Source organism: Lepisosteus oculatus, chromosome 22 (genome assembly GCF_040954835.1).
Source record: "Lepisosteus oculatus isolate fLepOcu1 chromosome 22, fLepOcu1.hap2, whole genome shotgun sequence".
Lineage (NCBI taxonomy): Eukaryota > Metazoa > Chordata > Actinopteri > Semionotiformes > Lepisosteidae > Lepisosteus > Lepisosteus oculatus.
In genome coordinates, this window is record NC_090717.1 from 5,564,868 (window position 1) to 5,592,708 (window position 27,841).

At 47.6% G+C, this 27,841-nt stretch overlaps 1 protein-coding gene across 1 annotated transcript; it reads right to left on the reverse strand.

Moving 5' to 3' along the window:
* Nucleotides 1-36: 36 nt before the first annotated feature.
* On the reverse strand, nt 37-27,751 carry pole (polymerase (DNA directed), epsilon). Its single transcript, XM_015365969.2, has 49 exons — nt 27,382-27,751; nt 26,882-27,017; nt 26,262-26,342; nt 25,885-25,929; nt 25,531-25,623; nt 25,067-25,221; nt 24,697-24,841; nt 23,893-23,973; nt 23,434-23,541; nt 22,934-23,044; nt 22,767-22,852; nt 22,485-22,604; nt 21,914-22,046; nt 21,488-21,601; nt 20,954-21,166; nt 20,548-20,655; nt 20,105-20,233; nt 19,595-19,697; nt 19,343-19,489; nt 18,735-18,880; nt 17,466-17,614; nt 17,036-17,128; nt 16,609-16,753; nt 15,562-15,719; nt 15,092-15,287; nt 14,680-14,894; nt 14,392-14,494; nt 14,025-14,105; nt 13,686-13,808; nt 13,257-13,490; nt 11,966-12,178; nt 11,561-11,704; nt 11,109-11,249; nt 10,526-10,679; nt 10,088-10,194; nt 9,689-9,865; nt 9,373-9,596; nt 8,140-8,360; nt 7,682-7,886; nt 6,007-6,180; nt 5,386-5,511; nt 5,077-5,209; nt 4,547-4,742; nt 3,497-3,628; nt 2,644-2,837; nt 2,245-2,445; nt 1,919-2,044; nt 1,701-1,790; nt 37-1,012 (listed from the first exon to the last, which is right to left on the reverse strand). Exons 1-49 carry the CDS (start codon nt 27,447-27,449, stop codon nt 893-895), a joined length of 6,897 nt encoding a protein of 2,298 aa, XP_015221455.2. The 5' UTR covers nt 27,450-27,751; the 3' UTR covers nt 37-892.
* Between the last annotated feature and the right edge of the window lie 90 nt (nt 27,752-27,841).

Below are 27,841 nucleotides of genomic sequence, written 5' to 3' on the forward strand. Positions count from 1 at the left end.
AATCAATGCTTGTTTATAAAATGTAAAAAAATAATGTACTGTACAAATACATTTATTGGAACAAATAAAACAAACATTAATACAGATCATAAATATCACAATGCTGATCTCTACTCCCACCACTGGATTTTTATCCTGCCTGTACATGTTTTGCAATCTTTATTAAGGAAAAAAAGGATATCCTCCACCCCCATCAGGAGAGATCAGAATTTGAGCACAAAAATGACTACAAATCTTTTAAAGAATCTTTACAATACTTGACATAACTGCTGATCAAAATATCTTATTTCTGCACAGAATTGTTGAATTTTAAATATAAAACTTACTGAACGGAGATCTGGCCAGAAACTACCTAAAGCAGCAATACCATGTTACAGACTTCAAGAGGAAACATTTAATTAAATGTCATTTTTATAAATATATACTTTTTCAGTAAGTGTACCATGACCATCATTCCATCTCAGATTTGCTTTCCTGTAAAGTATATTTGCTTTGTGATTTGAACCTGAAGTTTTTTTGTGTATGGCAACAAGCAACAACCAAAAAATTATGAAGATGCACAAACTTTCCATAATGCTATGAAAATAGTGTCTGCAATACCTGACATTCTGGTCACAAAAAAAACTAGATTTGAATATTTTTTTTCACTTCTTGAAAATGTTCTTTCCTGGAAAGGTGGGAACTATCTCTAATCCAGCTGCAGTATGCAGGGCTGCCTGGTACTGAAGAAGGCACAGTCGTAGGAGGGAAAAATTGTCCGTCTGAGGAGTGCTCAACGTCTGTGCAACCAAAACAGCTCCTGCAGCGCTGATCACGCCATTGGAAGAGGCGGAACCAATGGGAGAGAGAGTCCGCCCTCCCACAGGTCTGGCTGTCTGCACAGGCCTCCTGCTTAAGATGCTTTTCCCAGCTGGGGGCTCATCCTCAGCACCCAGTCGACCGTCTCCTGCAGGAAGGCCATGCTGTAGTGAGCAGCGATGTTCCGGAACACGCCGATCTGCTCGGAAAAACTCTTGGGGACAAAAGAAAGAGAACATGCTTCACGACGCTGTTACCTCCACCAGCCCGTGCTCACGTTTTTTCCCCTTACAGATCTCCTTTGATGGAAATTCAAAACCACCAAGGTGTTCTGGCTATGTCCACCCGTTTCAGAATCGACAAATGCGTTTCTTGCATCGCAGCCTGAAGCTACAAACCCTGCGCCTGACGCTCGCCTCGCCCGCCCACCTTTGAGCCCGATCTCGCACACACCCGAGTGTGGGGCTCAGTCCAGATTTGCACCTGCAGTCTCCAGGTTATCGGGTGCAGGACTCTGCATGGGGATGGTAATACACCCCACCTTGCTAATTCTTAACACCAGTCGGAAATAGCAGACTTGGGTGTATATACATTTACGGAGATGTGATTAAAATTTAATATAAATTCAACCTAAACTGAACTAAGTTTGGAATGTCCTCCTCAACTTTGAAGCCCTCCAGTTTTTTTTACTTTGGGCTTTGCATTGAAAACTTCCTTTCTTGTTCATAATTTCGAATAATTCACTTATATAGTGCTTTTCTGAACACTCCACTCAAAGTGCTTTTTACAGTATAGAGTCCCTGTCACTATACTGGGGGCATTAGGACCCACACAGACTGTGGGGTGAGCGCCCCCTACTGGGTCCACTAACACCTCTTGCATCACATTGGTCTGAGACTCACCTTTGTGGACAGAGTGAGAGTGAAGTCTCCAGCACAGCTACAGTAGACAGGCATGTTGGCTTCCTTTACTCCTTTACACTTGTTACAAACCTACAGGGAAAACAAATACACCCTGTAATGAGGGAGACTTCACCCAGAGGTGTTCTAAATGCCCAGGAAAGGGATGACTGGATGTGCTGAGAAGGGGTATCTGGGAAGGAGCGCACAGGTAGACTGACCAGGTCCTGCAGGGTGTAGGTCATCAGTTTTTTCTGCAGTGCCTCCACCAGAGCCATTTCAATCCCCTCTGTCTCGTACTGAGCCTGGCAGTTGGAGCAGAACCACTGTGGCAGCACAGAGCCATCCTGGGGAGAGAGAAAGGTGTCAGAGCAAGACAGACACAAGAAGGGACGGGGACAGAGAATGCAGAAACCCACAAAAAGTGGCAGAGAGAGGGGGGGAAGAAAGTGCAAGAATATCCCACTCTGTCTCTTAATCTGTTTTTAAAGCAGAATCAAAAGAAAGATAAGCTGGTCTCCCTTGTACGGGTTATACAGAGGCCAACCTGCGCCACAGACGAGTCCTTGCAGAGGTCCAGGTCTCGGCAGAAGTTACATTGTCGGCAGATGACCTCAGGGAGGATGTAAGACTGGCAGGGATCTCTGAACTGGGCATCTTCCGCAAACTCGCCCACGTCCACCAGGCGCAGGAGGTCCCTCTTAAGTTTATTCACCTGGTTGGTGATGTTGGAGTCCAGAGAAAGCACCTGGGAACGAGCAAGTATTGAACTGACAACAGCGCAATTGCTTAAAAAGCTATTCCAAGTATTTACTTACATTAAAACACCACAACATGTTGTATTAAATAAATGCACTTATATTTTTTAAGTGTGATTGAACCATCAGGTAAAAAACCTCATATCCACCAGTAGGCCATTATCCTACATTTTCTGGCAGTTACCTACCTGGCAGACGTATTTGATGAACTCTAATGCAGGGTTGTTCAGGGGCAGGTGGGAACCTGGCAGCACAGGGAACATGTCGGAGGGCTGGGTGACGTTTCTGGTGCCCGTCACTTTCTTCTGGATCTTCTGGGTGATGGTAAAGAAGCTTTGGGTCAGCTCACTGGAGACATACTCCTGGGAGAAGGTGATCATTCCTAGGGGCAAGAGGGAAGAACATGCATTGTCAAAACTGCCACTGCCTTAAAAAAAAACTCAGGACAACTTACCAATTCCAAATACAGAAATGACGGTCTAGAGTGACCAGCGAGACTTTAAAAGAAGAGAATCTTAAAGGCATCACAAGATTTTGGAGTACATCTTTTGAGCAGATCTTCTGTACAAAGAGGGGCTTTATAATACAAGAGTTAACACTGATGAAAATGGAAGTGTCAGTGCATTTCCAGCTGAATTACCTTGACCTAGAGTGTCCTCAGTTACCACACTCTGGGATGACAGGTTTTTAGACTACGTTCTTATGTCTGCAGCATTTTGAATCTTTGGCCTTATTAATTACTCCTAAGCTTCAAAACAGCAAAACAATGCTTACAATACAATTACTCCACTCTCATCCGCCCATCTCTAAGCACACACCGGAAGAAGGCTCCACAGCTGAAACGTTGCCTCTCTTTTCTTTTCCTTTCCGCACAGAATAAACTTTTACCCTCTTCCTTTGCAGCCTATGCATGCTGATGCAGCCACCTACTTGAGCATCTTCTCTGCAAACCTCCCCCTGCTCTCTTTGGACCTATTACCTTGTGCCCATCTCGCACAGTGAAGCTGAATGCTCTGAGCCTAGCCCAGCAGAAGCACTCACCAGGCAGGGCATTTGCATCTCCTGCGGCCTCCTGGGAAACCTGGCTGCTGCCCCTCCTCTTGATGGGCGTGGCTCCTGGAGCATTGCGGCGAAGCTCCTCCCTCATGCTGTGATAGACAGCGGCGATGTAGGCTGACAGCATTCAGAGGGAGAAACAGCAGAAGAGACCAGCGTGAAATTCAGGTTCTCACACTTTTTATGGACAGACAATTTAAAGACTTCCAAGGCATTACACAGACAATTTCGATAAACTACACTCGATAAATGTACACTATTTACAAGGAAATCCAATCCTAAGTGCTGACATATTGCTCCTTATAGTGATCATCAAAAAAAAAATGGTGCCTTTTCTCTAAATTCATTCAAGCTAAAGTTGAGAAAAAAAACTGCACTATGCATTATGTACAGCCCTGTGTGTGAACATGCACTGAAATAACATTAAATGGGACACTAATAAGGAAATTCATATTACAAATCAAGTTTAGAATCATAAATCACAAAGACCTCTTCTAGCCTTCGGAAAAATTACATGCATTCACAACTGGCTTCAACATGGAGCTGTGCTTAGCCTCAAAATGGAATGCCACTTGACTCTAGGAATTTCAAGGGCAGATGGGCAGACGGTCCTGGTGAATGTTCCCCACCCCATGGGGGACTTAATGTCAGACTGCGGTGCTTAAAATTTAAATGGTGTCGGCTAATTGTAAAACTGAACACCCCACAGAGATCCAATATATCTGATACTTTATTAGATGAAATTTAATAGCGCAGATTTCTCCTTGCTATTATTTCTCAAGCAATAAACTGCAAAAATGTAATTGCATGTATATTTAAATAATCATTCAATAGTTGTTTTTGCAAAGTTATTGTATTTATTACATTTAAAAACCTTTATATTTAACATTAAATATGGAGTAAGCTGAAGCATATATGTGCCAGTACTGTAATTATGTACTTCACTGATTCTAAAAAGCTAGCTGTTTGGCAGCGCTGCCTGTAGGTGTCAGTGTTGCAAGCTATACAGATGTTGCACAGCTGGGCCAGGCCTACCTGAGACGATCATTAGGAAATATTTCTGGCAAGAGGCATTCTGGGGGAGGTATTGCATGATGTTCCAATTGCTCTCAATGAGATCCTCTACGTTGTCCACATCGCCCTCTTCTTCCTCCTCTTCTTCCGACGGTCCTGCCTCATCCTCACTGTCCTCCTCTCCGTCCGCTTTCTCCGCCACCTTCGCGGCGCCCTCCTGAAAACAGCGCAAATATCGCAATCCGTCTCCACACCCGCACCTCCGCCCCCATCAGTATCGTGTTGAACACGTTTTAGAACAAGAAAGGAAACAAACCCAAGAAAGCAAAACAATCAGCTTTTGACTGCAGCATGAAAAAAGCGTCTGCACTACGTATCATGTAGGAGAGGCAAAAAATCCCAACGCAGCTCGGCAACTAATGTCTTGCACTTATGTAGCGCTATTGCACTCAAAGTGGTTTACAGGTAGTGGCACAACTGGCTACTTCTGATAACCGATATCCCAGCAGGTCACACACTACGAACTGCGTGACGCGGCGGTTTCCTCATACCTGTCCATAAAGAACGCTGGCCGGCAGTTTGCCCTTCACTCCCCCATAGTTAGCCAAGTCCATCCACAGCAGGAACTCCCAGCAGCGCGAGAAAGTCATGGACAAGGAGTGGAAAATCTCCCGCGAATGGATGCTGAGCAGCGGGAGGGGGAAACGAGAAGCAAAGACAAAAACCACTTCAGGAAGGAAACTCGCAGAGACAAGCGGGGGACAAGGCATCTGTTCTCGGGTAAGACCATCGACATTTTACCTCCAGACATCCCAGAGGGCTCCAAGACCCCGAGAAGCAAGTATGGGCTGGGGAATTACCTGTTAGTGATGTACTCCACATACGCAATGGCATCGTCGATCCTGCGCTTCTTGGTACAGAGGATGATCCGGTTGAAGTTGCCATAAGCGACAGAGGAGCCCAGACGCTTAAACTCGGCTACGAGCCTGAAAAAGACCGAGGCGAGAGAGTCATGACTGCCTTTTAAAACGGCAGGTGGGAAAATGGGGCCCTGGAGTTCCGATTTCAAATATTGATTATTTTCATGAGAAAATTTAAAAAAAAAGAATTGAGAGCTCATTTTCTGTGTCGGTGTTCCAAGCCGGGAGCAGAAATGAACGTTTTTTTATGCGACTCTTCATTTTCTATTTGTATTAACTCTTTGTTTCAATTAACACCCCACTCTGTTTTGTCTCACACTGTCACAGCTCCAGGCACAATCAATATTTATTGCGCGTGAATTCTGTAGTCCATGTGGAAATGGCAGAAGTGTTTAAAAATAAATGCACTCGAAACTACTGTAACTTAAAAAAAAAACAAGGAAACAAAAACGCCAGGTGTGTGTAGCCAACAGTTGGCAAGCATTTGAATTAAGAACAGTAGAGAAGAATTGAGAATTTAAGAGTGCTAATCCAGTAAAGCAAACTGCAAGCTGGACTCACTGCAGGAAGACCTTCTTCATCATGTTGTGCAGCGTGCGGTGGAGTGCTGGGTCATACAGCAAGGAACTGGGGGAGCGCAGCCAGCGGTAGAAATGCATCACTTGGTTGTCAGCGTAGACGTTGTGATACTGCGTGATCTCCTTCACCCAGCTCACTACCATGCTCTTCAGAATCCTGCAGAAACCCCACCCCACCACAGCCTGTGAGCGCAGAACCGTGCCAAACACTTCAAGACAACTCGGTGTGCATGTGTGCAGAGATCAAACAAACAAAAGAATTCACCTACTTAAAGGGAACATTTCATTGATCACTTGGCTGTACTGAAACTAGAACTACATGCATAAAAATTCAAGAAATGGTACAAAGATGTCTTCTTTGGGGCGGCACGGTGGCACAGTGTTTAATATTCCTACCTCACGGAGCTGGAGCCCCAAGTTCAATACCAGACCTGGGATGCTATTTGCGTGGAGTTCTCTGTTTGCCCCAGGTTTGTGTGGGCTCCTGTATCCTCCCACAGTCCAGAAACACACTGGTAGGTTAAACTGGCCCTGGTGTGAGTGTCCTCTGCCTAGCGCTCACTTATTGCCAGGATACTGTGCCACAGGGGAGCATTTTTTTTCTAAAAGCACCGCTGTAATCCCACAGTTATTTTTCTCTCTTTATCTTACCCTTCCACAGCCGTGTGACAGCGCGGTGACTGCATTAGCGGCTGTAGCCGAGACCGATTTCGGCTCAGCTATGAGAATTCCTCACACGGCTGCACGGGTGTTCAGCCAAACCCTCGCTGAGAGCAGTACAGCCCAGGCGCCCTGCTCTGTTCCCCAAAGAGCATTATTTTTTTTCTTTGCTCTTAAAGCACTTTTTTTTTTCTTACTCTTGCACTCCCAAACACATTTAAAAGACGGCCTGTACACCTGCCAGGCTGATCTCATGCTGGTGCCCGTCTACCGCAGCTCCCAGACCCGCATTGTTACAATAGGCTCAGGCTCCAGTTAGAAAATGGATGGATGTTCCTTTTTGTCCACTGTTCAAAGCAAAGATATTCCTTGTTATTACCTAGAATCCTTGTTAAATGGTAACTCTAGTCTTGGCTTTTCACTACAGTAAAAACAGGCCCAATTGGATGGTCTCCCTACAGCTAGAAAAACATCAGTCCTGTGCTTACAGTCTCACTCACCTGACGTCAACTGGTCCTGTACTGGATGGACATTATATACTGCTTGAACACACAGTACCAGGGGAGTGGAGGGTTTGAGGGCAGGTGCCAGTTCCATCAAACCATTACCACACCCTTCTTCCGTCCTGGCTGTCTGGATTTTAGGGGTCCCATGGTTGAAACGTTTGAGGGGGCTACAACTATGGCCAAAGGGGCACAGGGAATTCTGGGAGATTGGGAAACTGTGCTGTTCTTTTAAAAAAAAATGGGTTTACAAAAAATGTTCTCAAGATTTCTCATTTGCAACCCGCTTTCATTAATCTATGGGTATAAAAGAATTTAAACTCTGTCGGAGTTAATTGTCAATCCCACTGACTAGCAGAATGGATATTCAAGCCTTATCACCTCCAGATTCGAACCGCTGTCAGTGTACTGAACTCCTTTGGAAAACAGACTGTTCAGCTCAACAAGGGCACTGTTACAGACACGAGTAATTCGAACAGCCTCTTGCTGGTTTACCTGAATGTGTTGGAGCAGAGTGCCGTCTCGTCGTAGCTGGCCAGGGAGCTGGCACCCTGGTTCCCAGACATCATATCCTCCAGGGAGGCCTGCTGGATGACATCGAAGCTGACGCCCAGGCTGGCGCCGCCCTCCATGTCATTGACGTGCTGGGACTGCAGGATGGTGTTCACAGCCAGGCTCTGCAGGTCCAGCTCCACGCACACTGCACACACAAGACACAGGCCCTTTGTTACTGCCACTCTCCGCTGCAGCATCTGAATATACCCAGAAACACACTGTCAAAAAAGCCCTCTGTCACAGCTAGACATACTGGGGCCCCATACTTTTTCCTCCCATTTCAAAAAGGCTTTGCAAGTTTAACATCTGCCTGGGGACAGGCATTTCAAAAAGAGAGCTTGGCGTGAGTGTGATGGAGCTGACTGTATTCTGACTCATTCGTTCGGCCTCTCCTGGACCTGTGGAATAGCAGCCAGGGGCGTTGATCTCCACGGAGCTCCGCTCCTCGTTCTCCATCACCAGCCTGCTGTCGTCGGCCTCCTTGCCCCCCAGGTCCGGCCGGGCAGAAGGGGAGAGCCACAGCAGGTGGTTGTGTCGACGGAGGTGTCGAGCGAAGAAGAGGTCGGAGCCGAAAATGGACACGTCTTCAGGAAGGTTTCCCACCGGCAAGTGATAGTACCTGACAGAGAGTGAGAGATCAGGGACATCAGCAATATTCACTCTTCTACACAGACATCTCAAGGTCTCATTAAAAAATTAAAATGTTAAAATCATGAGATTTTGTATTTTAACATCAAGCTGTTTCAAAACTGGAATTCTGCATTCCTACAAAAATATACTGTATAATCTGACCTACTATATAAAGCCAGTGTGCAATGTGTTCTAAATTTAAAACCCATCACAGAAATGGTATGGTAATGGTCTTCATTAGACTTATGGTTACAAACTAAGACCGTTATCAAAATACTTTAAACAAGATCCTCTTTGATATTAAGTCTTCCCTGACCCATGGCAAAAATAAAAGTTTAATATCAGCCTTCAACAGAATTAAAGGGGAACTGCAATTCCAATTTAATAACCTGTTATTAAATCTCAGTTTTAATTTTTTACAAATTTCAGATTAAGCACAAAATTGTGAAATTTGTGAAAGCGCTGCAAGATGCCATGTTATCCCAAACTCGCATTTGAGTTCCCACGAATTGCAACATGTGGCCCCTCCCTTCTCACTAATCTTTGTAATCACTAATGTGATGCAAGAGTGAATAAGTACAGGTTGTGCAGCAGACACTTCATCGCAGAAATGTTCCTACAGTACGTGATCTGCACGCTTAAGCTTACAAGTAGAATTTGTCAGTAAAACATGCTATAAACTTAGAGCAATATTTCTATTGGATTAAAAGAGATGAATTCACAAGACTGTATCGCCTTCCATCATTGGAAGTTTTGTTACCTAATTCTGAACCGCAGAACATGGCGCTGTGCATACCTGGAAATTTCGTCTATTTCTGACATAAATTGGAGGTTTTACAAGTTACTGTGAATGTTTTACTTTAATTGTGGTTTGAAATGCACTCAAAGCTGATTCTTTCTAACCCCTAAATATAAAGAGCGCTGCAGCTCCCCTTTAATTAGGACCCAGCTTGTTATGAAGCAGCTCCTAGCGGGGCTACAGACCGAGTGTCTTTGGGTACCTGGCCATGTCGAAGGCCTGCGAGAGGCAGCTGTCCAGGTTGAGGTAGTGCCGGATCATCCTGCGGGCCCCGTGACGCTGCCAGTCCAGCACGTTGTAGTTGATCTCGTCAATGACATGGACTGGCACCACGGGGAAGTCCTCCAGGACAGACAGCCCAGCTGCCAGCCTCCGCAGCTCCCAGTTGGACTGGACCGCGATCAGCGTGGGTCCGCGCCGCTCGTCCTGAGGGCACAAGGCGGAGGAAGAGACGATGCGTCCGGCTTACTGTGCAAACACGCCGCCAGGCAGCGGAAGCCGACAAACGCAGACGATACCTTGTAGTTGAGCAGAGTTCTCTGAAGGGCGCGGTAGATGGCCTTGGGGTCATTTTCGGCTCGCACCTCGAAGTTGTGCTTCTCCGGGGGGAGGAGCTCCTCGCCCATCTTCTCCAGCAGAGCAGAACGCTCGACGGAATACAGCGTGCCGAGATTCGGCATCTGGTTACTGCGGACCTGCAGGAGGGGGGCAGCACAGAGCAACCTAAGCACGAACCTTCCCGCTGCTTTCATAAGGAAACAAAAGTGTATTTTGGAAAGGTAAAAACAGGAGGCTTTGAAGATAGGGAGACTGATCCTGTCTCCGAATCGTTTCTCCATGATCGCGGTCAGTGTTTTTTTACGTCGTTGTGCTGCAGAGCTCCTGTTGACAGGCTGTTAGCGGGGTCCCCCACTCACCGTGTCCAGGACGAAGACGCTGGCCTTCCGCTGGGAGGGGATGAAAAGACCGAAGAGAGCCTTGTGGCCCTGGCTGTGGTGGTACATGTAGATGTGGCGCACACTCCCTGAGGGAACATGTCAAAACAGCTGCTAAGAAGGCGGAGTATTGTATACATTTTGCATGCAAGATGAAAAAAAAGACTAATGAAGAAGGCATGGCTTTTGTCAGAAGGAAGAGAATCTAACTAATGTTATCGTGTCATTTTTGGGGAAGCCCAGCATTTACTTGCCCATAATACAGCAGGCACATTTGGGGAATAAAGCATCTTCAGACATTAATACAAGCAGACATGTAGTAACAGCTCTAGCAGATAAAATGTAACTCGTTAAAGGGGAAACACTCTCCATTCCCATTTTGAAGAGGCAGCTCTGGAACAGTAACTAGCGCAGACATACCAGGCTCCAGGTAGCTGAACTGGGCCAGCGACCTCATCTCCAGGTGGTCCAGGTCAAAGGTGTCGGCTTCGCGGTTGGCCAGATCCCTCGCCAGCTGCTTATTGACCATACAAACGCAGCCCAGCTGCACCAGTGCCCGGAAGAGGAGGGGAACCTGGGGGAGAGAGCACCCATGCTCAACTCTCACTGCTGTAGCAGCTTACAAACAGGGTCGCTAATGCTAAGTGTTTGATTTATTTTTTACATTAGCAATTATACCCAAAGGGCTTTTGCACATTCCAAGTGATCCCATATACCACCACCCCCGCAGTGTGTTACCACAATTTAAGCTTCTATTACAGTGGCCTACTAGACCGTAAGGGATGGCTGTGGATTGTCCCAGGTATATCTCATCTTTGCTAATCCTTGCAAGAACTTTCCCTTCCACTTGGCTTTATGTTTCTTACACACAATCCCTTCAAAGGAACAATCCCTTGAAAACTCTGCCCAGTCTAGACTTTGGCCTGAGTGCCACTTTTGGTATTATTCTCTTCTTTGAGCTGTAGGCTGGTTTTACCCATAAACCTGAATCCATGGGACTGACCTGAGTCTCATAGACGCCTTCAATGTCGGGGGCAGAGAGATCTGCGTTGATCTCGTTGATGTGCTCTTGGTACATGTCCTCAGGCACCGAATACTGGTACAGGTGGTACACCATATTGGAGCGTGGCAGCATGCGGTTGACCTGCAGGACCCCAAACAGGCTTTAAGGGACACCAGACCTTTTCGCTTCGAACAGGCCAAGGCGCAAACCCACCAGACACTGCGCTTTGTTTTTTTTTAAGCAATCATGGGTCACTAAGCGTCTCAGCAAGGCGTTTCAAAACTGTGTAATGCTCTATTCCTGCAAAAACATATAATCTGACCCATGAAGACAGTATGAACATTTCTTCTGAAATGTGTTGCATGTTATAAAATAAGATGATGGCATTGATGGAGAAAAATGAATTTCCCTTGTTGATGAATTACTTTGATGCAGCTGGTGGAACCACTCACCTTCTTATACATGGGCCCCTCCTCCTGCTTGGGCACCCGCTGGTTGACGTAAAAGACGCGGGGGATGTTGAGCTTCATGCAGTGCAGGTCGCTGCCGATCACCGCCCACAGCTTGTGTAAGCCTGGGTGACTGGTCTCCGCAATCTTGGGAAGCAAGGAAGAACAAGCAGGTCTGTCACATAGTGCCACTCCGCTACAAGAACATCGATACAGATCTTGAACTGGAGCTCTCTGGGCTTGTGCAACTTCAACAGCTCAGGGACTGGAAACACCAGGTCACCCAACGTCCATGTGGGCCAAGCCCATAAGAACCGCAGCTAAAATCTGTCCAGGAGTCCCATCCTCAAGCTCTCCTGCATCCTGGGAATCTTTGCCGTGTGACAGCCTTGACTCCTGCTCGCTCACCTGTACGATCTGCCAGGGCATGTCCAGGATGCTCCGCGCGGTCCTGCGGAGGAAGCTGCCCAGGCCGGTGGTCGGCCCGCCCCTGATCACGCCCCCTCCCGCTGGCTGGGCCCCGCCGTCATCCAGCCGCCGCTTCTTCCTGCGCTCCTTCCTCTGCCGCGCCTGCAGCTCCCACTTCTTCTTGTGGTACCGCAGCCACACCAGCCTCTCCTCCTGCAACGCCGAGCACACGCCTGGGCTCAGGCCTCGGAGAGCGCTGGTCCGATACGGTCTAGCACAGACACCGCCGGGGAGCCCCACCCACCCCACTGCGGGGCAGCGTAACCCACCTAAAACTGCCATTCCGCCCCTCTTATAGATCTGAACTGCAGCACTGAGCTTCAAAGCTCAAATTCTGTTCAAAATCAGCCCCGTGGGGCAATTCAGGCAGCCAGCAGTGGAAATACAGCCCATTCCAGTATGCAACATGGTAGGATAAACTTTCCAAGCAAAAAAAAACAACAAAAGGTCTATAAAATGATAATAGGAGTAGCGTGCATTTTAAGGGCTCTGTCCAACACTACAAAATAAAAAAAAAACAATAAGATATCTAAGAAAGTATTAAATTACATGCACATTTGCAGAAGGGGCTCTATCCAATACATCTCCTGTTGATAAAACTTTCTTCACACTCATTATCTGTGAGCCCGACAGCCTCTGGAACAAAGTCCACAGCCAAAACGTGTTTCCTTTCTTCTCTTTTCAGCATGGAATAAACCTTTAACTTGTTCCTTTGCAGCTTACGCATGCTGATGCAGCTAAATTTTCTTCCATTTGTCTTGCACAGGGGAAAAACCTCTTCCTGAGGGCAAAAGGTCAAAAGCCAGGGGAAGACTAGGAGATGGAAAAGCTGTATGTACCCTGGGAATGACTCGGCCTGGAAAGATGCTCACCTGAGTGCAGGCCGCACTCTAAGATCACAGGTTTAAGACTGGATCGTGACAGTCGACCTGGTTTCGCAGTTGGCCGAGCACCTCCGAGTGAAGGATGGGATTAGTGAGCCAGGGCTCTCTCGGCCCCTGGCAGGCATGTGGTACTAAACACTGAGGGATGGGCCTGTCCTCCAATCGCACCTCCAGCACAGGGCTGATTGCCCTAAGGAGTCCGCACGTACTGGTTCTCCCCTGCGTGCCTGTCGTAGGCTTGTAGTTACCAGCCAAGACGCAGACAACACACCCCTGGCTAGTCCAGGAGTGGGCAGGTATAGCGAAAATCAAGGGCGATTCTAAATCTTTTGGAAAAAGCGGCATGCCTTCGTTTTGCCCATGGGTGGCGGTGGCCCGAGGATCTCCCTCCAGGACTGGGTGAGCTCCAGCTCCTGGGACTCGGCCTGGCTATCCGTCCCCAGGTACACCCGCTTGCGCTTGGTGCTGATGGGAATGGCCGGCTGCAGGGGTCCCCGCTTCACCCCAAAGTCCTCCAGGTCGCCTATCTCCCCAACTTCTGAGCACTGGCTGCTTCCAACTGCCAGCTGGTTTGAAACCACCTGAAACAAGCAAGGGAAGTTGAATGATACAAGAACGCCAATTTCCCTGCACAGCACAGTAAATAAGCAAAAGAGGTATTAAAAACTCTGCATACAATGATTGGAAAACACAATTCATCCTTTGCTCACAATATGCTGAAAATGCAATGCAACCTTCATAGACCAGGCTGGACAGCTGGTCTAACAACAGTGTACCTGTCTCTTGCCCTCACTGGTGAAAAGCTCGCTGATCTTCTTCTGTTTGTAGATATCATTTTTCTCCAGCAGCTTCTTGTGCAGCCAGTCCGGATGCCGCACCCTGGGTACAGGATTTTTCACCTGAGGGGTCAAAGGGCAAAGGTCAGGAAGTGCAAGCTGCCACAGACACACAACACGTTCACTTCTCCCACTCAAGCTGACAGCTGGCTTTTCTGACAGGAGATGTATTGGGAACATCACCTGATGGCACAAGAAAGCCATCTGAACCTGTTCCGACACCCCAGCCACACAAGACAAGGCTAGAGCAATAGAAGAGCTCTTGAGGCTGGTTGGTACCTGCTGCAGGGCAGCTGGGATGGTGATGATTTTCTGGATGGCGCTGCCAAGTCTCTCAATGTAGTAATTCCAGTCCAGAATCTGTAAAGAAAGACCAGTTATCCGTCCATGAAAAGTCATGGGTGCGGAGACAGGGAGGAGATGAAAAATGGAGCAGTTTGCCAAGCTTAAACAGAATGGCTATGAAAATTTGCCATTTTGTTACCAGACGTGATGACGAAGGTCCTGAAACATTTAGTTTTGACCGACAGCAAAACCCTTCTTGGAATCAGTCATGTTATTCGCCAGATTCCTGAATTCTATGCTAAGCACGGACATTCCACTTGCCACCGTCAGGCTGTAACAGGTGTCAGAGGAGGAGACTTACTGTGCGGATGTCCAGGTCATGCAGGGCTGGCATCTTCAGCCACTTGCGCAGGAAGTGCTTCTTCACGCTCGGCTCTGCCTGGAAGATGGCCAAGGGGATAGCCCTGCCAGAGACATCGCGACAGAGGAATCACAAGGCGTCGCTGGTGAAAAACCCTCCCTGCTTCCGCAAACTCCTGGAGACTCGCCGGACAGCCCCAGCCATTGTTGCCTATACATGCACGAGACTTTTCCTGCAGTCCCCATCCTGCACCAGTGGCAACGAGAGCGGGTCCAGTCTTGCGCTTACCTCTCGGTGACCGGGGATCCCTCCGGTTTGCGCGAGATGACGTAGCGGCAGCTCAGCCCAGCGTCCTTCACCATCTGGTCCCCCAGGAACTCGGCCAGCCGCTTGGCCGTGCTGATGGAGGTGGACTTCTGCTCGCCGTAATCCTCCAGCTTCCTGGACATGGAGCGGTTCTCCGAGATCAGCTCGAACAGCTCTGCGTCCGGCATGTTAGCCGCCTAGGTGCGAGAGCTGCTGTCACAGCGCTGTCGTTTTTCGGACCCTTAAACAATCGTTCACAATTCAGAAATCTCGGGGTGAAGGCGCCCCTATTGTAGTGTTGTAAAGGAAGCAAAAAGCTCTGCCACCTATCAGGTCAGCATCTGAAAGGGACGGCGATGGCCCACTCAGGCTGTCGGGAGCTATAGGGAGATACCTTGCTGTACAGCACGTCCAGCCAGTAGTCGGCCACCTTGGCCACAGAGGCGTAGACCTCCTCCAGTGTGGTGCCCTTGAGGAAGGCCTCAAACACAGAGGACTGGAAGATCTTGATGAGCTGCAGCTCCCCCCGGCGCTTCACTTCGAAGCCCTTCAGCTCCGCCAGGGAGCCGTCCTCATTAAACACCGCATACCTGCAGGGGAGAGGGGTGGCATGGCTAAAGCTCGTTCGGGAGGACGTGCACACACTGCCAGCGTGACATTCGGCAGCACAGCCTTAAAGTCCTCACCAACTACAGCTCCCTTGTGCAAACATTTAGGCACCCCTGGTCAAATCACATATCTCAGTGAATCTCTGTCCACCTGACTTAAAAAGGGGAACAGCAACCCTATTTTTAAATTTTGGGGTTAGAAAGAATCAGTCCCAGCAGGGCTCCATCCCTGCCCAGGTCACCCCTGGTCCCCTACCTCTTCTTCAGCTTCTTGCCCTCCTCTTTGGAGGCAGGCAGGATCATGGCAAGGTAAGGGCCGTCCACTTCAAAAAAGATGCTGTTCTCAGATCGGGTCTCGTAGGTGAGTGTGGCGGGATCTGTAAGCTCCTGGTACTGGTGATTGGTAAAGCCCTCCTGAAGACCAAGCAGACAGGCAGAGAGAGAGGCTGGTAAAGTGAACAACCCTGTGTTTCATCAGCCTGCGACATTGGATGGGCTTTATAGGGGAACTGCACATGGATTTTGACGAGTGCATTTCAAGCCACAGCAAAAGTAAAATGCACACAGTAACTTGTAAAACCTCCCATTTACATCACAACATAACCGAAATTTCCAGGTGTGCGCAGCGCCATGTTCTGTGATTCAGAACGAGGCAACAAAACGTGGTGACATGAAAAGGCCCTAATATACTGTAAACACGCAGGCTTGTGAATACATCACTTTTAATCCAATAGAAATACTCTCTCGATTTCGAGCCAGTTTTGCCAACAAATACTACTAGTCAAATACTCTGCTTATACATCACGTTGGATCATTTCTGCAGTGAAGGGTCTTCTGCACAACCTGCACTTATTGGCTCGTACATCACAGTCCATTAGTCATTACAGTGACTAGTGAGCAGGAAGGGGCCGCTGCACTTCACAAGTGATGTTTGTGCTTAATTTAACATTTGTAAAACTTTTCTCTAACATCAATGAATTTATTTGAAGGAGATTCAATAACCGGTCAGAGAAATTGGGAGTGCAGTTCCCCTTTAATCCACAAGCCACATACCAGAACTCAAACAATATTGGTTGATCCTTTTATCAGAAGAAAAAGAGTAAGTGAAAGGCAGCCATTTTGGGGCAAAAATAACAGCTGTTGATTTCTGCCATGGAAAAAAACTGGCAGAAAGGTGTTGGTTTCTCCAATTTTGGGATAATACATCCATCCACATAAAAGGAACTAGGACTTACACATTGTCTCAACGGACTCTGGGAGACCAAACATGCTCTAGAGCCGTGACTGTACAGACAAGCCTCACCTTCACCATGATGTTGAGCATTGCCCCGGGGTACGAGATGGTGACCTTGGGCTTCTTCTCATTGCTGGATCTGATGACGAAGTTCTCGGGGAAGGTGTTGGGAAGCACGCACCAGATCCCATCGGTGTCCAGCTCCAAGGGCCGGCTGCCTCACAGACACACAGTTTACTTTACAAGGAGTCCAGCTGTACTGGAGCTTCATAAACAGAATACAGTCCTGTCACTTCATGTTTCTTTAGCTCCTCCTGGCTACAGACGTGCATCACTTTATACTTCCTAACGAGCATGTTAGATAAAATCCTTTTTTTGTGGATTGTTTAAACATGTTTAAGCAAGTGCTGGAACAACTGTAACTTAACACTTTGCTGAACCTACAGGTGCTTGAGGCCCTATTTCTCCCAGCCTGTGGCCAGACTCTGGCCCTCACCCGATCTGTTCGATCAGCTCCCTGGCCTGCGTGATGATATTGGCGCCAGTATAGCACACGATCCCAGCCATCTCCATGGAGTACCAGCGCGCCCTGTTGGACAAACCGAAGAATAGCATCGCCCGATAAGAAAGCAATGCAGCACATACTGTAAATTCATCTTTATGCTGAAAGTAGGAAGCATAACTCAGGTCTTTGAAACTCCGAAAGCGACTTTCCCTTTCCATATGTAAAATATCCGTATCGCCCTTTTTTCCAGGAAAGGAGTGGATGGAATTTCCAGAGAATTTAGAAAAAGGGTTTTTCCATTTCAACTAACAGTATTATTGCCTCATGTACAGGAATCCCTACCAGACGGGTGGATATGTATGATCGCTTGTTTTAGAAATATGCGTTTAACTCCGGCTCTCCTGCCTCCAGGGCGTCGTACCCCTTGCGCATGACGTAGCCGTAGAAGGAGTTGAGGATGCACTTGTGGGCGAGCTGCAGGGACTCGTACAGGATCTCCATGTTCTTGCAGCGCTTCACCTCGGCCGCGTCCCCGCACTCCTGCGCCGCCGACAGCTTCTTCTTCCAGACCTGCGGCAGGGGACAGCGGAGTGAGAGACAGCCCACACCCACACGGGGGTTAACACGCTGTCAGAGCTGCAGGACAGAACCTTCCTCCCGATATCCATGGATATGGGAGAAACGGCACAATGGATCACTTGTTTAAGCCTTCATGGCCTGTCGGGATTTGTGAAAGTCCCGCACAGTAGGGGAAAAAAAGCAGTAAGAAGCCTGAATTCTTGATCTAGGCTTTTGGCCTGACAGGACAGCAAAGTCATGTCCAAACACGTTAGACGGCAGAATCTAAGACAACACTGGTGAGAATCTGTCTCCCAAACAGTCAAATGCCACTAACAAACTGAATATCGGTAGCGTCCAAGGAGCACGCTGTGCAAAGTTTTGCGTTGCTGTGCACAAATGTCTTTTTCCACTGAATTCTTGAGTCACTGTTTGAAGTTGAATTATTCTATGAATATATCTTAGATAAGATCACTTTATTAGCCATATACAATTTCTTTAGGAAATTGAATTAGGAATTCAATTAGGAATTCGTCTTTCACATACCCCAGCTTGCTCTCCATGAGACACAGACACACAGACAGGGAGAGAAGCTTGGGGTCACAGCACAGGGTCAGCCATTGTACAGTGCCCCTGGGGCAGTTGGGGTTAAGGGCCTTGCTCAGGGGCCCAACAGAGTAGGATTCCTCTGCCGGCTGTGGGATTTGAACCGGCAACCTTTACCACGGGCACAGATCCTTAGCCACAGAGCCACTGCTCCGCCCCATCTTACCCATCATCCGTGAAAAATGTATAAAACTAATACTTTTATTTAATAAACCAATATTATTGCTAATATAATATAATATGACCATGCATGTGTGGTCATAAATCAATCATTTCACAGCCTAATAACATCAGCATATACAGGTACATTCACACAGGGACAGCGAGTCCTTTTCAGACTTCTGAAAACTTTTAAGAAAGCATTCCCGCAATTTAAGAGCATTTTACTTTTCTCTTCATAAACTTAAATTAATTAAATAACGGATTAATATATAAATCAGTTTTGGGTAAAGCCCATCTCCGATACCAATCTGCTGATAATGCCACACAAGCAGAGTCTCGCCACTGACGGATGCAGTCTCTGTACCTTGTGCAGCCCTTTGAACTCGTATCGGCGATCTCGAAAGGCGCGAACTGTGTCCACATAGAAAGAATTCTCTCGCTGGCAGATGGTGGTGACCCGCTCCTCCAGTCGGGTCAAGTGGACCTTCTTGTAAGCCTTTCGGCAGTAGTCTGGGGATGACATGGGCACCGAAAAAATGAAAAAGACTGATGTAGCAATATCAAAATGAACTTTTTAATGCCACATCTAGAAAATAGAGATTAATGGAATTAACTTCCATGAATTACCCGATTATTTAAAGGGGAGCTGCAGTCCCAATGTTTCAGACCAGTTATTAAATCTCAGTAACAAAAAACATTAATTGATGGTATAGAACATTTTTCAAATTAAGCACAAAATTGTGAAAGTACTGTATATTCACCATATTGTTGCAAATCCCTGGTCTGGCAAAATAAATTTTGTTCATTTTGTGATTTTGTAAATTGGGAGGTTACTGTGAGCATTTTACTTTTATTGTGGCCTGAAATGTACACTGATTTTTTCTAACCCTGAGACTTTAAAATAGCGTTGCAGCTCCCCTGTAATGGCGTCCAACAGACGGGAAGAAGCTGGGCCGAGCGTGCGGGCCTCACCAGCCAGGCGTTTCTTCTCGTGGCGCGCCTGCTCCTCGCGGTTCAGCTCGTGGAAGGCCTGTGGCCGCCCGTTGGGGAAGAGCGGGGGGAACTTCTCCGACTCCAGCTGCTGCTGGATGCGGTGGAACTCGCTGCGGCTGGCCGGCACTGCGAAACACAGGCACCCACACAGGGTTAGGCTCTGGGCGCCGCGGCAACAAGCGACGGCCATTTTGCTGGGAGTCCACCCACTAGCAGCCCAGGGATACTCACTGAACTCCCCTCTCCACTGCCAAGTCATCTTCCTCTGGCAGTTGGCTCCCGGTTTGTTGAAGTCGCAGGCAGCACAAGTGACCTCATCCACCATAGCCGAGGGCTAGGAAAGACACGAGATGCCACGTGAAACAAAAACCCATTTAGCCCTAAGGACCCACTTTCCTGAAGGAAACACACTGAAAGATACAAACACTGTCGTGAGCTTGAGGGCTGCATGACTGGATAGGTGCGCCGGGGACTCCCCCAGCAGAGGCACATAAAGAGTTCAGCATGGCCAGGGATTGGGCTGGGAACTGCCGGCCAGGGCTTTCTCAGCTTGCAGGGAAACAGCGCCCCCTGTGGCTCCCCGGGCATCTGCAGCTCGTGGCGAAGTGCCTCTTCTCCAACGGGCGCTGAATTTCTTTTACATGGCTGTGGAGCTTGCAGTATGTGAGAAAGATGAATGGCTGCTCACCCGCATTCTCCCCACAGAGAGCCACAGTGGTCCGAACCAGCAGCACCACCTACCTGCAACCGGTTGGTGAGGATGATGTTGGGATACATGGCACCCACATCCAGATGGTAAATGAGAGGACACTCAATCCTGTTTGGCACCTCCTTCAGGGAGATCAGCTTCTTCTTGATATCCTCACACACCTGAAAGACAATGATTTCAGGCCCATATAAAGGAATAGAGCTTTGCAGTATCTGCCTTGTGTGCACATAATACTGTAAATGGCAGAACTGTTCTGAAGACTGACATGAGCTTGGCAAAATGATCCTGGATTCAACTGAGAGCACCGTTCACTGCTCAATTCATGAGTTGAAACGAGCCCATTAAATGACATTCAGTGTTCCAAGACAACTTCATCCTTTCTGATGTTCGGAATTCAAGGAGAAGAGAGAGTTTTGAGAATGAACTGAAGAACACCGATAGGGGATGGCTGTCAGTCCTGTGCTGAGACACTGACCTCACTGAAATTAAGGACCTGCTCCAGGGGGATCTTCTCCTCCTCTTCAATGGCATGGCGCAGGGTGTGCTCCACTCTCTGCAGCAGGAAGTCAAAGGCCGCTGGGTTCTGAAGACACAAACAGCGTCAGTGGATTTCCAGACCCTGGCTAACAACAGGGAGGTGAAGCCTTCCAGGGATAACAGCAAGCTCAACATGAAATGAAGAAGCACTGGGTAACGAATATGCAATCTTTTCAATAACAATGTACTTCAGACACTCTAAAGAAGCAATTACTTGTGCTTTTCTTCCGTTTTGGGTTTTGAAATGCGTATGCAGAGATTTGACCCACTATATTGGGACAGCCTCAGTTAAAATGCCTACATCTCACACGCGGTGGGGGAAGGGGGCGGGAGCAGGCCTTTACCATTTTGAAGCGACAGGGGATGTCGCTGCGAAAGACGCCTGACTCCAGGGCCTCCACGTGGCCCCCCACGTACGTCTCGGAGTCCAGCACGTGCCCGTCGTCTGTCAGTTTGTTGAAGACCTGCTCCTGCTTGTTGGGGAAGACGATGTTGGCGTGGAAGGCCTGGACCATGAGCAGAGCCTCGCAGAGCGTCCCAGAGCCCTTCCGGAGCACCTGCCACACACGGACACCAGAGAACACGTCGATTCCCCCATTTTGCACGGCCGTCAGACACTGAAACCACATTTTGCATCTCCTCTCTACGTAACTTGATCCTTCTGTCCACTGTGCTCATTTTGCAGAACACCCGTTTTCCAGAAGTTTCTTTCAAGCAAGTAGCTAATAGCTAGATAAGCCCCTCCCACTCATAATCATCCTTAAAATATCCTCTTCGAGGGTCTTAATGTTCCTAAAAATACATTTCCGTCACTTTTCACTCCTATGAAGGCCCACATAGACAACGGCACTGAAGAGGCAACAGGCAGATTTCCAAACCTCGTCTGGTTCCATGGGGATGATGGTGCACAGAGCGAAGATGAAGGGGTGGACATACTTCATGTAGAGGTAGTAAGTGGCGACAGCATCCGACACCGAGTATGTGGCCAGAGTCTGGAGCAAACCAGCAGAGTGCAGTTAGTTACCTCGCCACCAGCCAATTTCAGCTGGACGCCGACCGGAGTCTGACGAGACTGGGAAACGTCTAGTTAAACTCAGAAGAGCCTGGCGACAAGAAATACCTGGAATTCCACTTTCCACCCAACACATCTCCATCTCAACGACAAACTTTTAAAAAATCATTCTCCGTATGATTGATCTTTACAGTTAAGTGCCCGGAGTTCCCTAGCTAGTTTGCAACTGGACTAGAGGACAGACCTCTGAAGAGGCAGCCCAAGCCTGCCCCCGCCCCCCCCCACTCATTACCTGAGGCTCCTCGGTGGCCATGCGGCACATCTCCTCTGGATCCAGCTCCACAGGGTCGTACCCCAGCTTGGCCTTCGCCGCCGCCTTTAGGTTGTGGCTCCCCACGGGCAGGTAGCTGTCGCGCTTCACCCACCTGAGACGCAGCGCCAGATCATCGGGAGGGGGTTAAAAGGGGCTTTTGGAACACGTGTGTCGTTATCCCGCGGTTAAACACGCGAAACCTTCTCGAGCGGCGGGGATGCCCACGTCACTGCAAGATTCCACATTCTGCCATTTCTGACATGCCAGAAATCTATCCCAGGACACTAAAGTAGAGGAACCGGCTCCAGTCCTCAGGGAACAGAGCCCTGTAAGGTTAATAAGTATTCACTTGTCAAAAAAATGCTGCCGCACCCTAAGCCTATATTACGTTAAAAGTAACAAGGAAAAAATAAAAAAGATATCATTTACAAGAAAAATCAAATTTAACTGCAGCTCCCCCCCGAGGACAAATTGGTGCTTGAAAAGCAAAGAACACCTGCAGTATCTCACTGCTGAGAGGCACACAGATCACAGCTGCCCCCCGGCCCACCTGAGGCAGTCCATGTGGATGGCCTGGCTGGCCTTGTACTCCCCTTGGCTGTCCTTCTGAAAGCCGATCTCGCGGTGCATGTTGAGCCCGTGATGGGCCGCCCGGGTCTCCACAAAGGGCCTGGGAGGAAGGAGGGAGGGGGGACAGAATGAAAATCACAAAGCCGTGAGCTGATGGGAACGGACCGTTCCGTCCGCACGGTTTGGTTCGACAAGCTGTCGGACAGCTCAGGGGCGCGACGCCTGCAGCAGGCACAAGGAGCTCCACAGGGCGTTGACTCACCAGTCAAAGAAGTCTCCGTTGTAGGTGACAAAGATGTTGGGCTTGGTCTCGTGGATGTGCTCAAACCACCTCTGGATCAAACTGGCCTGAAACCAGAAAGCAGCAATTGATCGACCGCCATCTCCCAACCCCTCCGTCTCTGACCTCTCCGAGGTTAATCCTCTCACCTCATCAGGCTCATTAAACACGGTGAAGGGTCCCTCATACTCTGGTTTGGGGGTGAACTCAAAGTCCTCAATATCCTCGGAGACAATTTCCCTGTTTGTTATCAGGTATCCCTGCCACACAAACAAACACTTAGTCATAGTACACACTGGTTTGGGGTTTAACAGTTGCTAAACTGTTCCAAGAGAAAGGATGGCTAGTTTGGAGTAAATACTATTTTTACAATAACACTAAACAAGCCTAAAAATAAGGCAATCAATAATAAGAAAATAAAAAAAACTTATGAAGATATTAAAACTAACTGTTGAACCAAAAATACTCATGTAACCCACATTGTGAAGTAGTTAGCACCAAAACGATCAACATGAAATGAGAGGCGAAATTAAGCTATGTACTGGAAGAAATAAATAAAAATATTGCATTATTGCATTAAGTTGTGGAAAAGCACTCCAGAAACACCTCTCTTTGGGAATACTATTACAGAGAGGAGTATCACAGACACCTGTCCATCAATCATGTACGAGATCATCATGATCTGGTCACTCTCAGCATCGGGGAATTTCAGAGGCAGCTTGGTGGTCTCGATGTCAAAGGCCAGCACAACAGGGTCCTGCAAAGTGACAGGGAGCAGCAAAAGGCAGGGCAGGTTAGCATTCCTAATGACCTTTTCCACTATTAAGCTAAGGTATTAATCATCCCTAAATGCGATGAGCTTCAAATGACAACATCAACATATAAAAACAAGCTTTCAATTGCCTTCCGTACCAAATGAAAAGCATGCCGCAGTCTTTTTCAAAATCGAGAGATCTCCACACACAAATACAACGTGTGGTTTTAAAAAAATACAAGCACCTTCAGAAACGCAACGTCCCAGATAAGACTGGGAAATGTCTAATATTTTGCTTTGCTTGCAATTTCAGACACTGAGGAGGACAGCCCCCGTGGTCTCAGCGACACTCACCGGCCGCTCGACCAGGTCATCCCTGCGCACGATCTCGGGGGGATAGGCACTGCCACGGTAGCGCACGTTGTACCAGTGAGCCTAAAAAACACAAATCATGGTATAAGGAGCAGCTTTCCATGCCCAGCCACATGCTCACACTCTGCACTGCGGCTTTAAAAGCAAGCAGAACTTGCTTTTAAAACTTACCAGCAGCCATGTCACCCTGCAACTCACACCTGGCAGCCCACTGAAGATCAGCAGGTGTGAGCCTGGTCAGTACCTGGATGGGAGACTCCTGGGAAAAACTAAGGCTGATGCTGGAAGAGGTGTTAGTGGGACCAGTAGGGGGCTCTCACCCTGCGGTCTGTGTGGGTCCTAATGCCCCAATATAGTGAGTGGATACTATACTGTAAAAGGCACAGTTCTTTAAGTGAGACGTAAAACTGAGGTCCCGACTCTCTGTGGTCATTAAAAATCCCAGGGCATTTCTCGAAAAGAGTATGGGTGTTAACTCCACACCCTGGCCAAATTTCCCCCTGGCCTTTACCAGTCATAACCTCCTAATAATCCCCATCTATGAACTGGCTTCACCACTCTGTTCTCCTCCCCACTGTTAGCTGGTGTGTAGGGAGTGTACTGGCGCACTATGGCTGCCGTTGCATCATCCAGGTGGGGCTGCACTCATCTGGTGGTGGAGGGGTTCCCCACTACCTGTAAAGCGCTTTGAGTGGAGTGTCCTGAAAAGCGCAACATAAGTGTAAGCAATTATTAACTTTTGTCCAGACATCAGCCTCATTTTCCAGCCATACCACAAACACTTACCACATGGATCTTGAGGTCGATGGACAGACGGACATGATAGGGCACATCATACTCCCGCATGTCCACAATATTGTCCAGCTGGTCTGTGATCTTCTTCGAAGCCCCATCTTCATCTGGGGCCACCACATTGCCCCCCGATAGGGCACTGAAAGACAAGAGTCTACTGATTCACCAAATACAAAAACCAGTCCAAATAGGAAGGTTTGCAGAGAGGTAGAGATCTTACTTTAGATGACACAGTACTGTAACTGACCCTGGAGCAGAGAGGTTTATCGCTTTGCAGCTTCACCAGGTCTTAAAGTAACATTAATAATATGTGAATTAATATAGATATGATATTCCGAGTGGTTTTTTTTTATATAATCAGTACCTCGACAGCATGGCAGTGTAGGCGTCATTGGACTTCTCTCGTTCCCGATTCTTGCGCACGGCGGGCGAGATCTCCCTTTTCACTTTGATGAGGTCATCAACAGTGTTGAAGGACAGCCTGATATAGCTCCTCTTCAGCCCCACCAGGTGATTGGGCTGTGAAGAGGGGTGTGCGACACCAAGACAGTGACCCACTGCTGCACTGCTGTACTGACTGCGTGCACAGCTTGAGAAACTGCATCACTACCAGTGAAACATCAAAACCCTGCAATTCTACAGAATGATTAAACCTGATGTTGTGTTGAAAAACACCCTAACATTGCTGACCTTTGTAGATGTATTATGCATAAAACACTGCATTTCTCATTGAGAAAGGCGAATAAACCTGCATAAGCCAAGTACATATTTGTCGATAGGACAAACGCCTGATTTTCATTTGATTTCAGATTTCTTTTTGCGACTCACCAGATCCAAGTCCTCCTTGAGAACAATCTCCAACTTCGCAATCTTCCCCTGGAACTTCTTCGACAGGAAGGAAATTACCTCTCTCTCGCAGTTCTGTTTCACAAGACAGACAGACATGCTTTCTGGTGAAAACGAGGCACTGTTATAGAGGCGTGAAAATATATCTGTCTCCTTCCCTTCTGTTCTCTGGTTGTGTAGAATATGGATAGCTGATATTCTGCTTCTGGAATAAAAATAAGATCAATGACTGCTAGCCCCAGCAATTTACTTTTGGAATCTTGACTCCCTCATCGCTCTGTGCATTAAGGAGCTCCAGGACCCACCACAAACAAACTCAACAACAGATATACTCACCTTTTTAGTCGCTATGTAGAAATAGGGTTTATATGGGAGCGCCACCTGGAATGAATGAATTATATATTCAAGACAATGTACAGTATTTACATTTAGAGAAAATGTTTCTATGCTTTCAGCTACAAAAATAAGAAAATAAATATTTCTTGGCAGCTCAACAAAAGGCAGTGAACTCGCTGGCATTGTCATTTCTAAATTAAACTGTAAGGGTCTACCATTTAATGCTTTAATCCCTTTAGAGAACTGAAGAATGAAATATTTTATGGATTTCTAACCACCTAAAGACAATGATCCTTGAACTACAAGCCTTGTGGTTTATATACAATGATCTCTCACACCTTCTTGATTACTGGACATACTGTAGCCACTGTCCTCACCTTGAATTTGCTGCCATCCTCCTGGATGAAATAATAGTCTACACAACTGATCATCCTCTTGTCTTCATCCAGCACTTCAGCCTGCACAGACACAGGGCATTGCAGACACACAGAGTAAATCACAAGTCACAGCAGGTGAACAAGTAACTTGCATGCATATACACAGATCAGCATCTATGTTGCTATGTTGTATTCTTAGCCCAAATATATCCGAGGTCATTACAAAAATAAAATAATAATAATTAGAAAGTTAACGGTCTAATTAAGAGAACTTCATGAGGGATGAGGAGTTTCTAGATTGAAGTCACAAATGCCCCTATTTTGGGCATGTCTGGCACTCTGCAATAGTAACTCGCTCTATGGCCAGAGAACTTTATATTCACTTGAGCTTACACTCACTGGTAACACACAGCTAATAATATAAGAAAGGTTATATTATTATAGATGCTGCCATTCAGCCCCATACTTTAGTAGCTAATTAGAGTCCCCAAAAGCCCACATAGGTGTTTTTTGATCCCTTTGGCCACAACGCAGGTACAGCAGTTATACAATGCCTCACAGCTCCCATCTCCTACAATAAATGGCCTCAAGTCTTAAGCAAGTCTTAAACCCGGGCATACCGGGTGCATGTTGATAAGCCAGCCCGTCTTCTCCCCGGGCTCCTTCATCCTCTCGAAGCCGAAGCGAGCATCCATCTCGTCGGTAAACTGGCTGCGCTCCAGGCGCTTGAGGGCTGACAAGGAGGTGGTTTCATCCCTGCGGAGAATTGCAATAACACTCTGTCTCAGGGCTACCATAGGTGACAACGCCACAGTCGGCACCTGACAGTACCAAGAACGCTCTTCAGTCACAGGCTTGAGCTCAGCTCTGATCCAAAGCATGCATGCAGCGCATAAACGTGTCGGAAAAGTCAACCAAATGATTTGCCCAACCAAGCCACTAGTGGGGATAAAAGTTTGAAGAGGACACACAAAAAACCCTGTTATACTAAACATACTACAGTGAGTTTGGAAATTCCTCTAAAAATGGAACCGCCGTGAAACTCCATTTATGTTTAATTCTCCCACTGTGCTATTTTGCTCCCGCACAGAAGTATAAAAAAGTGAAATAATTAACTTACTGCTGATTTTCCTGGTCACCTCCTTGTCCCCGGTCTGCTTTAAACCTCCCGCTGTTTTGTAGAACCATGTCTTATTTGAAACCAATGTTTTTAATAGAACACTGTGCATGCAGCTGGGATGACAGTCACACAACACATGCACACAGTAAGAACTGGATCTTCGGCTTCTAATCTTAGAATTTAAATGCGCACCTCTGAAGATCTGAGTTTGCCAATGGGGGGGAAATCAAACTGACTGCATGCCCCCCAATGCAGCAGTCATAATTATGAATCGAGCTCAGTTATACGGTAAACAAAAAAATATCAGCACTAACGCGATCTTAACTTCTCACAGAACAGAACTTGGCGCGCTGATTGCCATTTCTCGCGAGAGAGGACCTCAGAACCCGCGAGTTTAGTTCAATCCCCGCCCCCACGTGGAATAAACCCCGCCCCCGTAGGAGCGTCCTTAAACTTTAAC

Excerpts from the sequence above, each read along its gene's own strand:
- pole (XM_015365969.2), bottom strand. The coding sequence starts at position 27,449 with ATGGTTCTACAAAACAGCGGGAGGTTTAAAGCAGACCGGGGACAAGGA. Across the intron at positions 16,754-17,035 it reads GAGCTGATCGAACAGATCGG|CCGGCCCTTGGAGCTGGACA; the intron begins GTGAGGGCCAGA and ends TCTGTGAGGCAG. Across the intron at positions 14,495-14,679 it reads GGATCCCCGGTCACCGAGAG|GGCTATCCCCTTGGCCATCT; the intron begins GTAAGCGCAAGA and ends TGTCTCTGGCAG.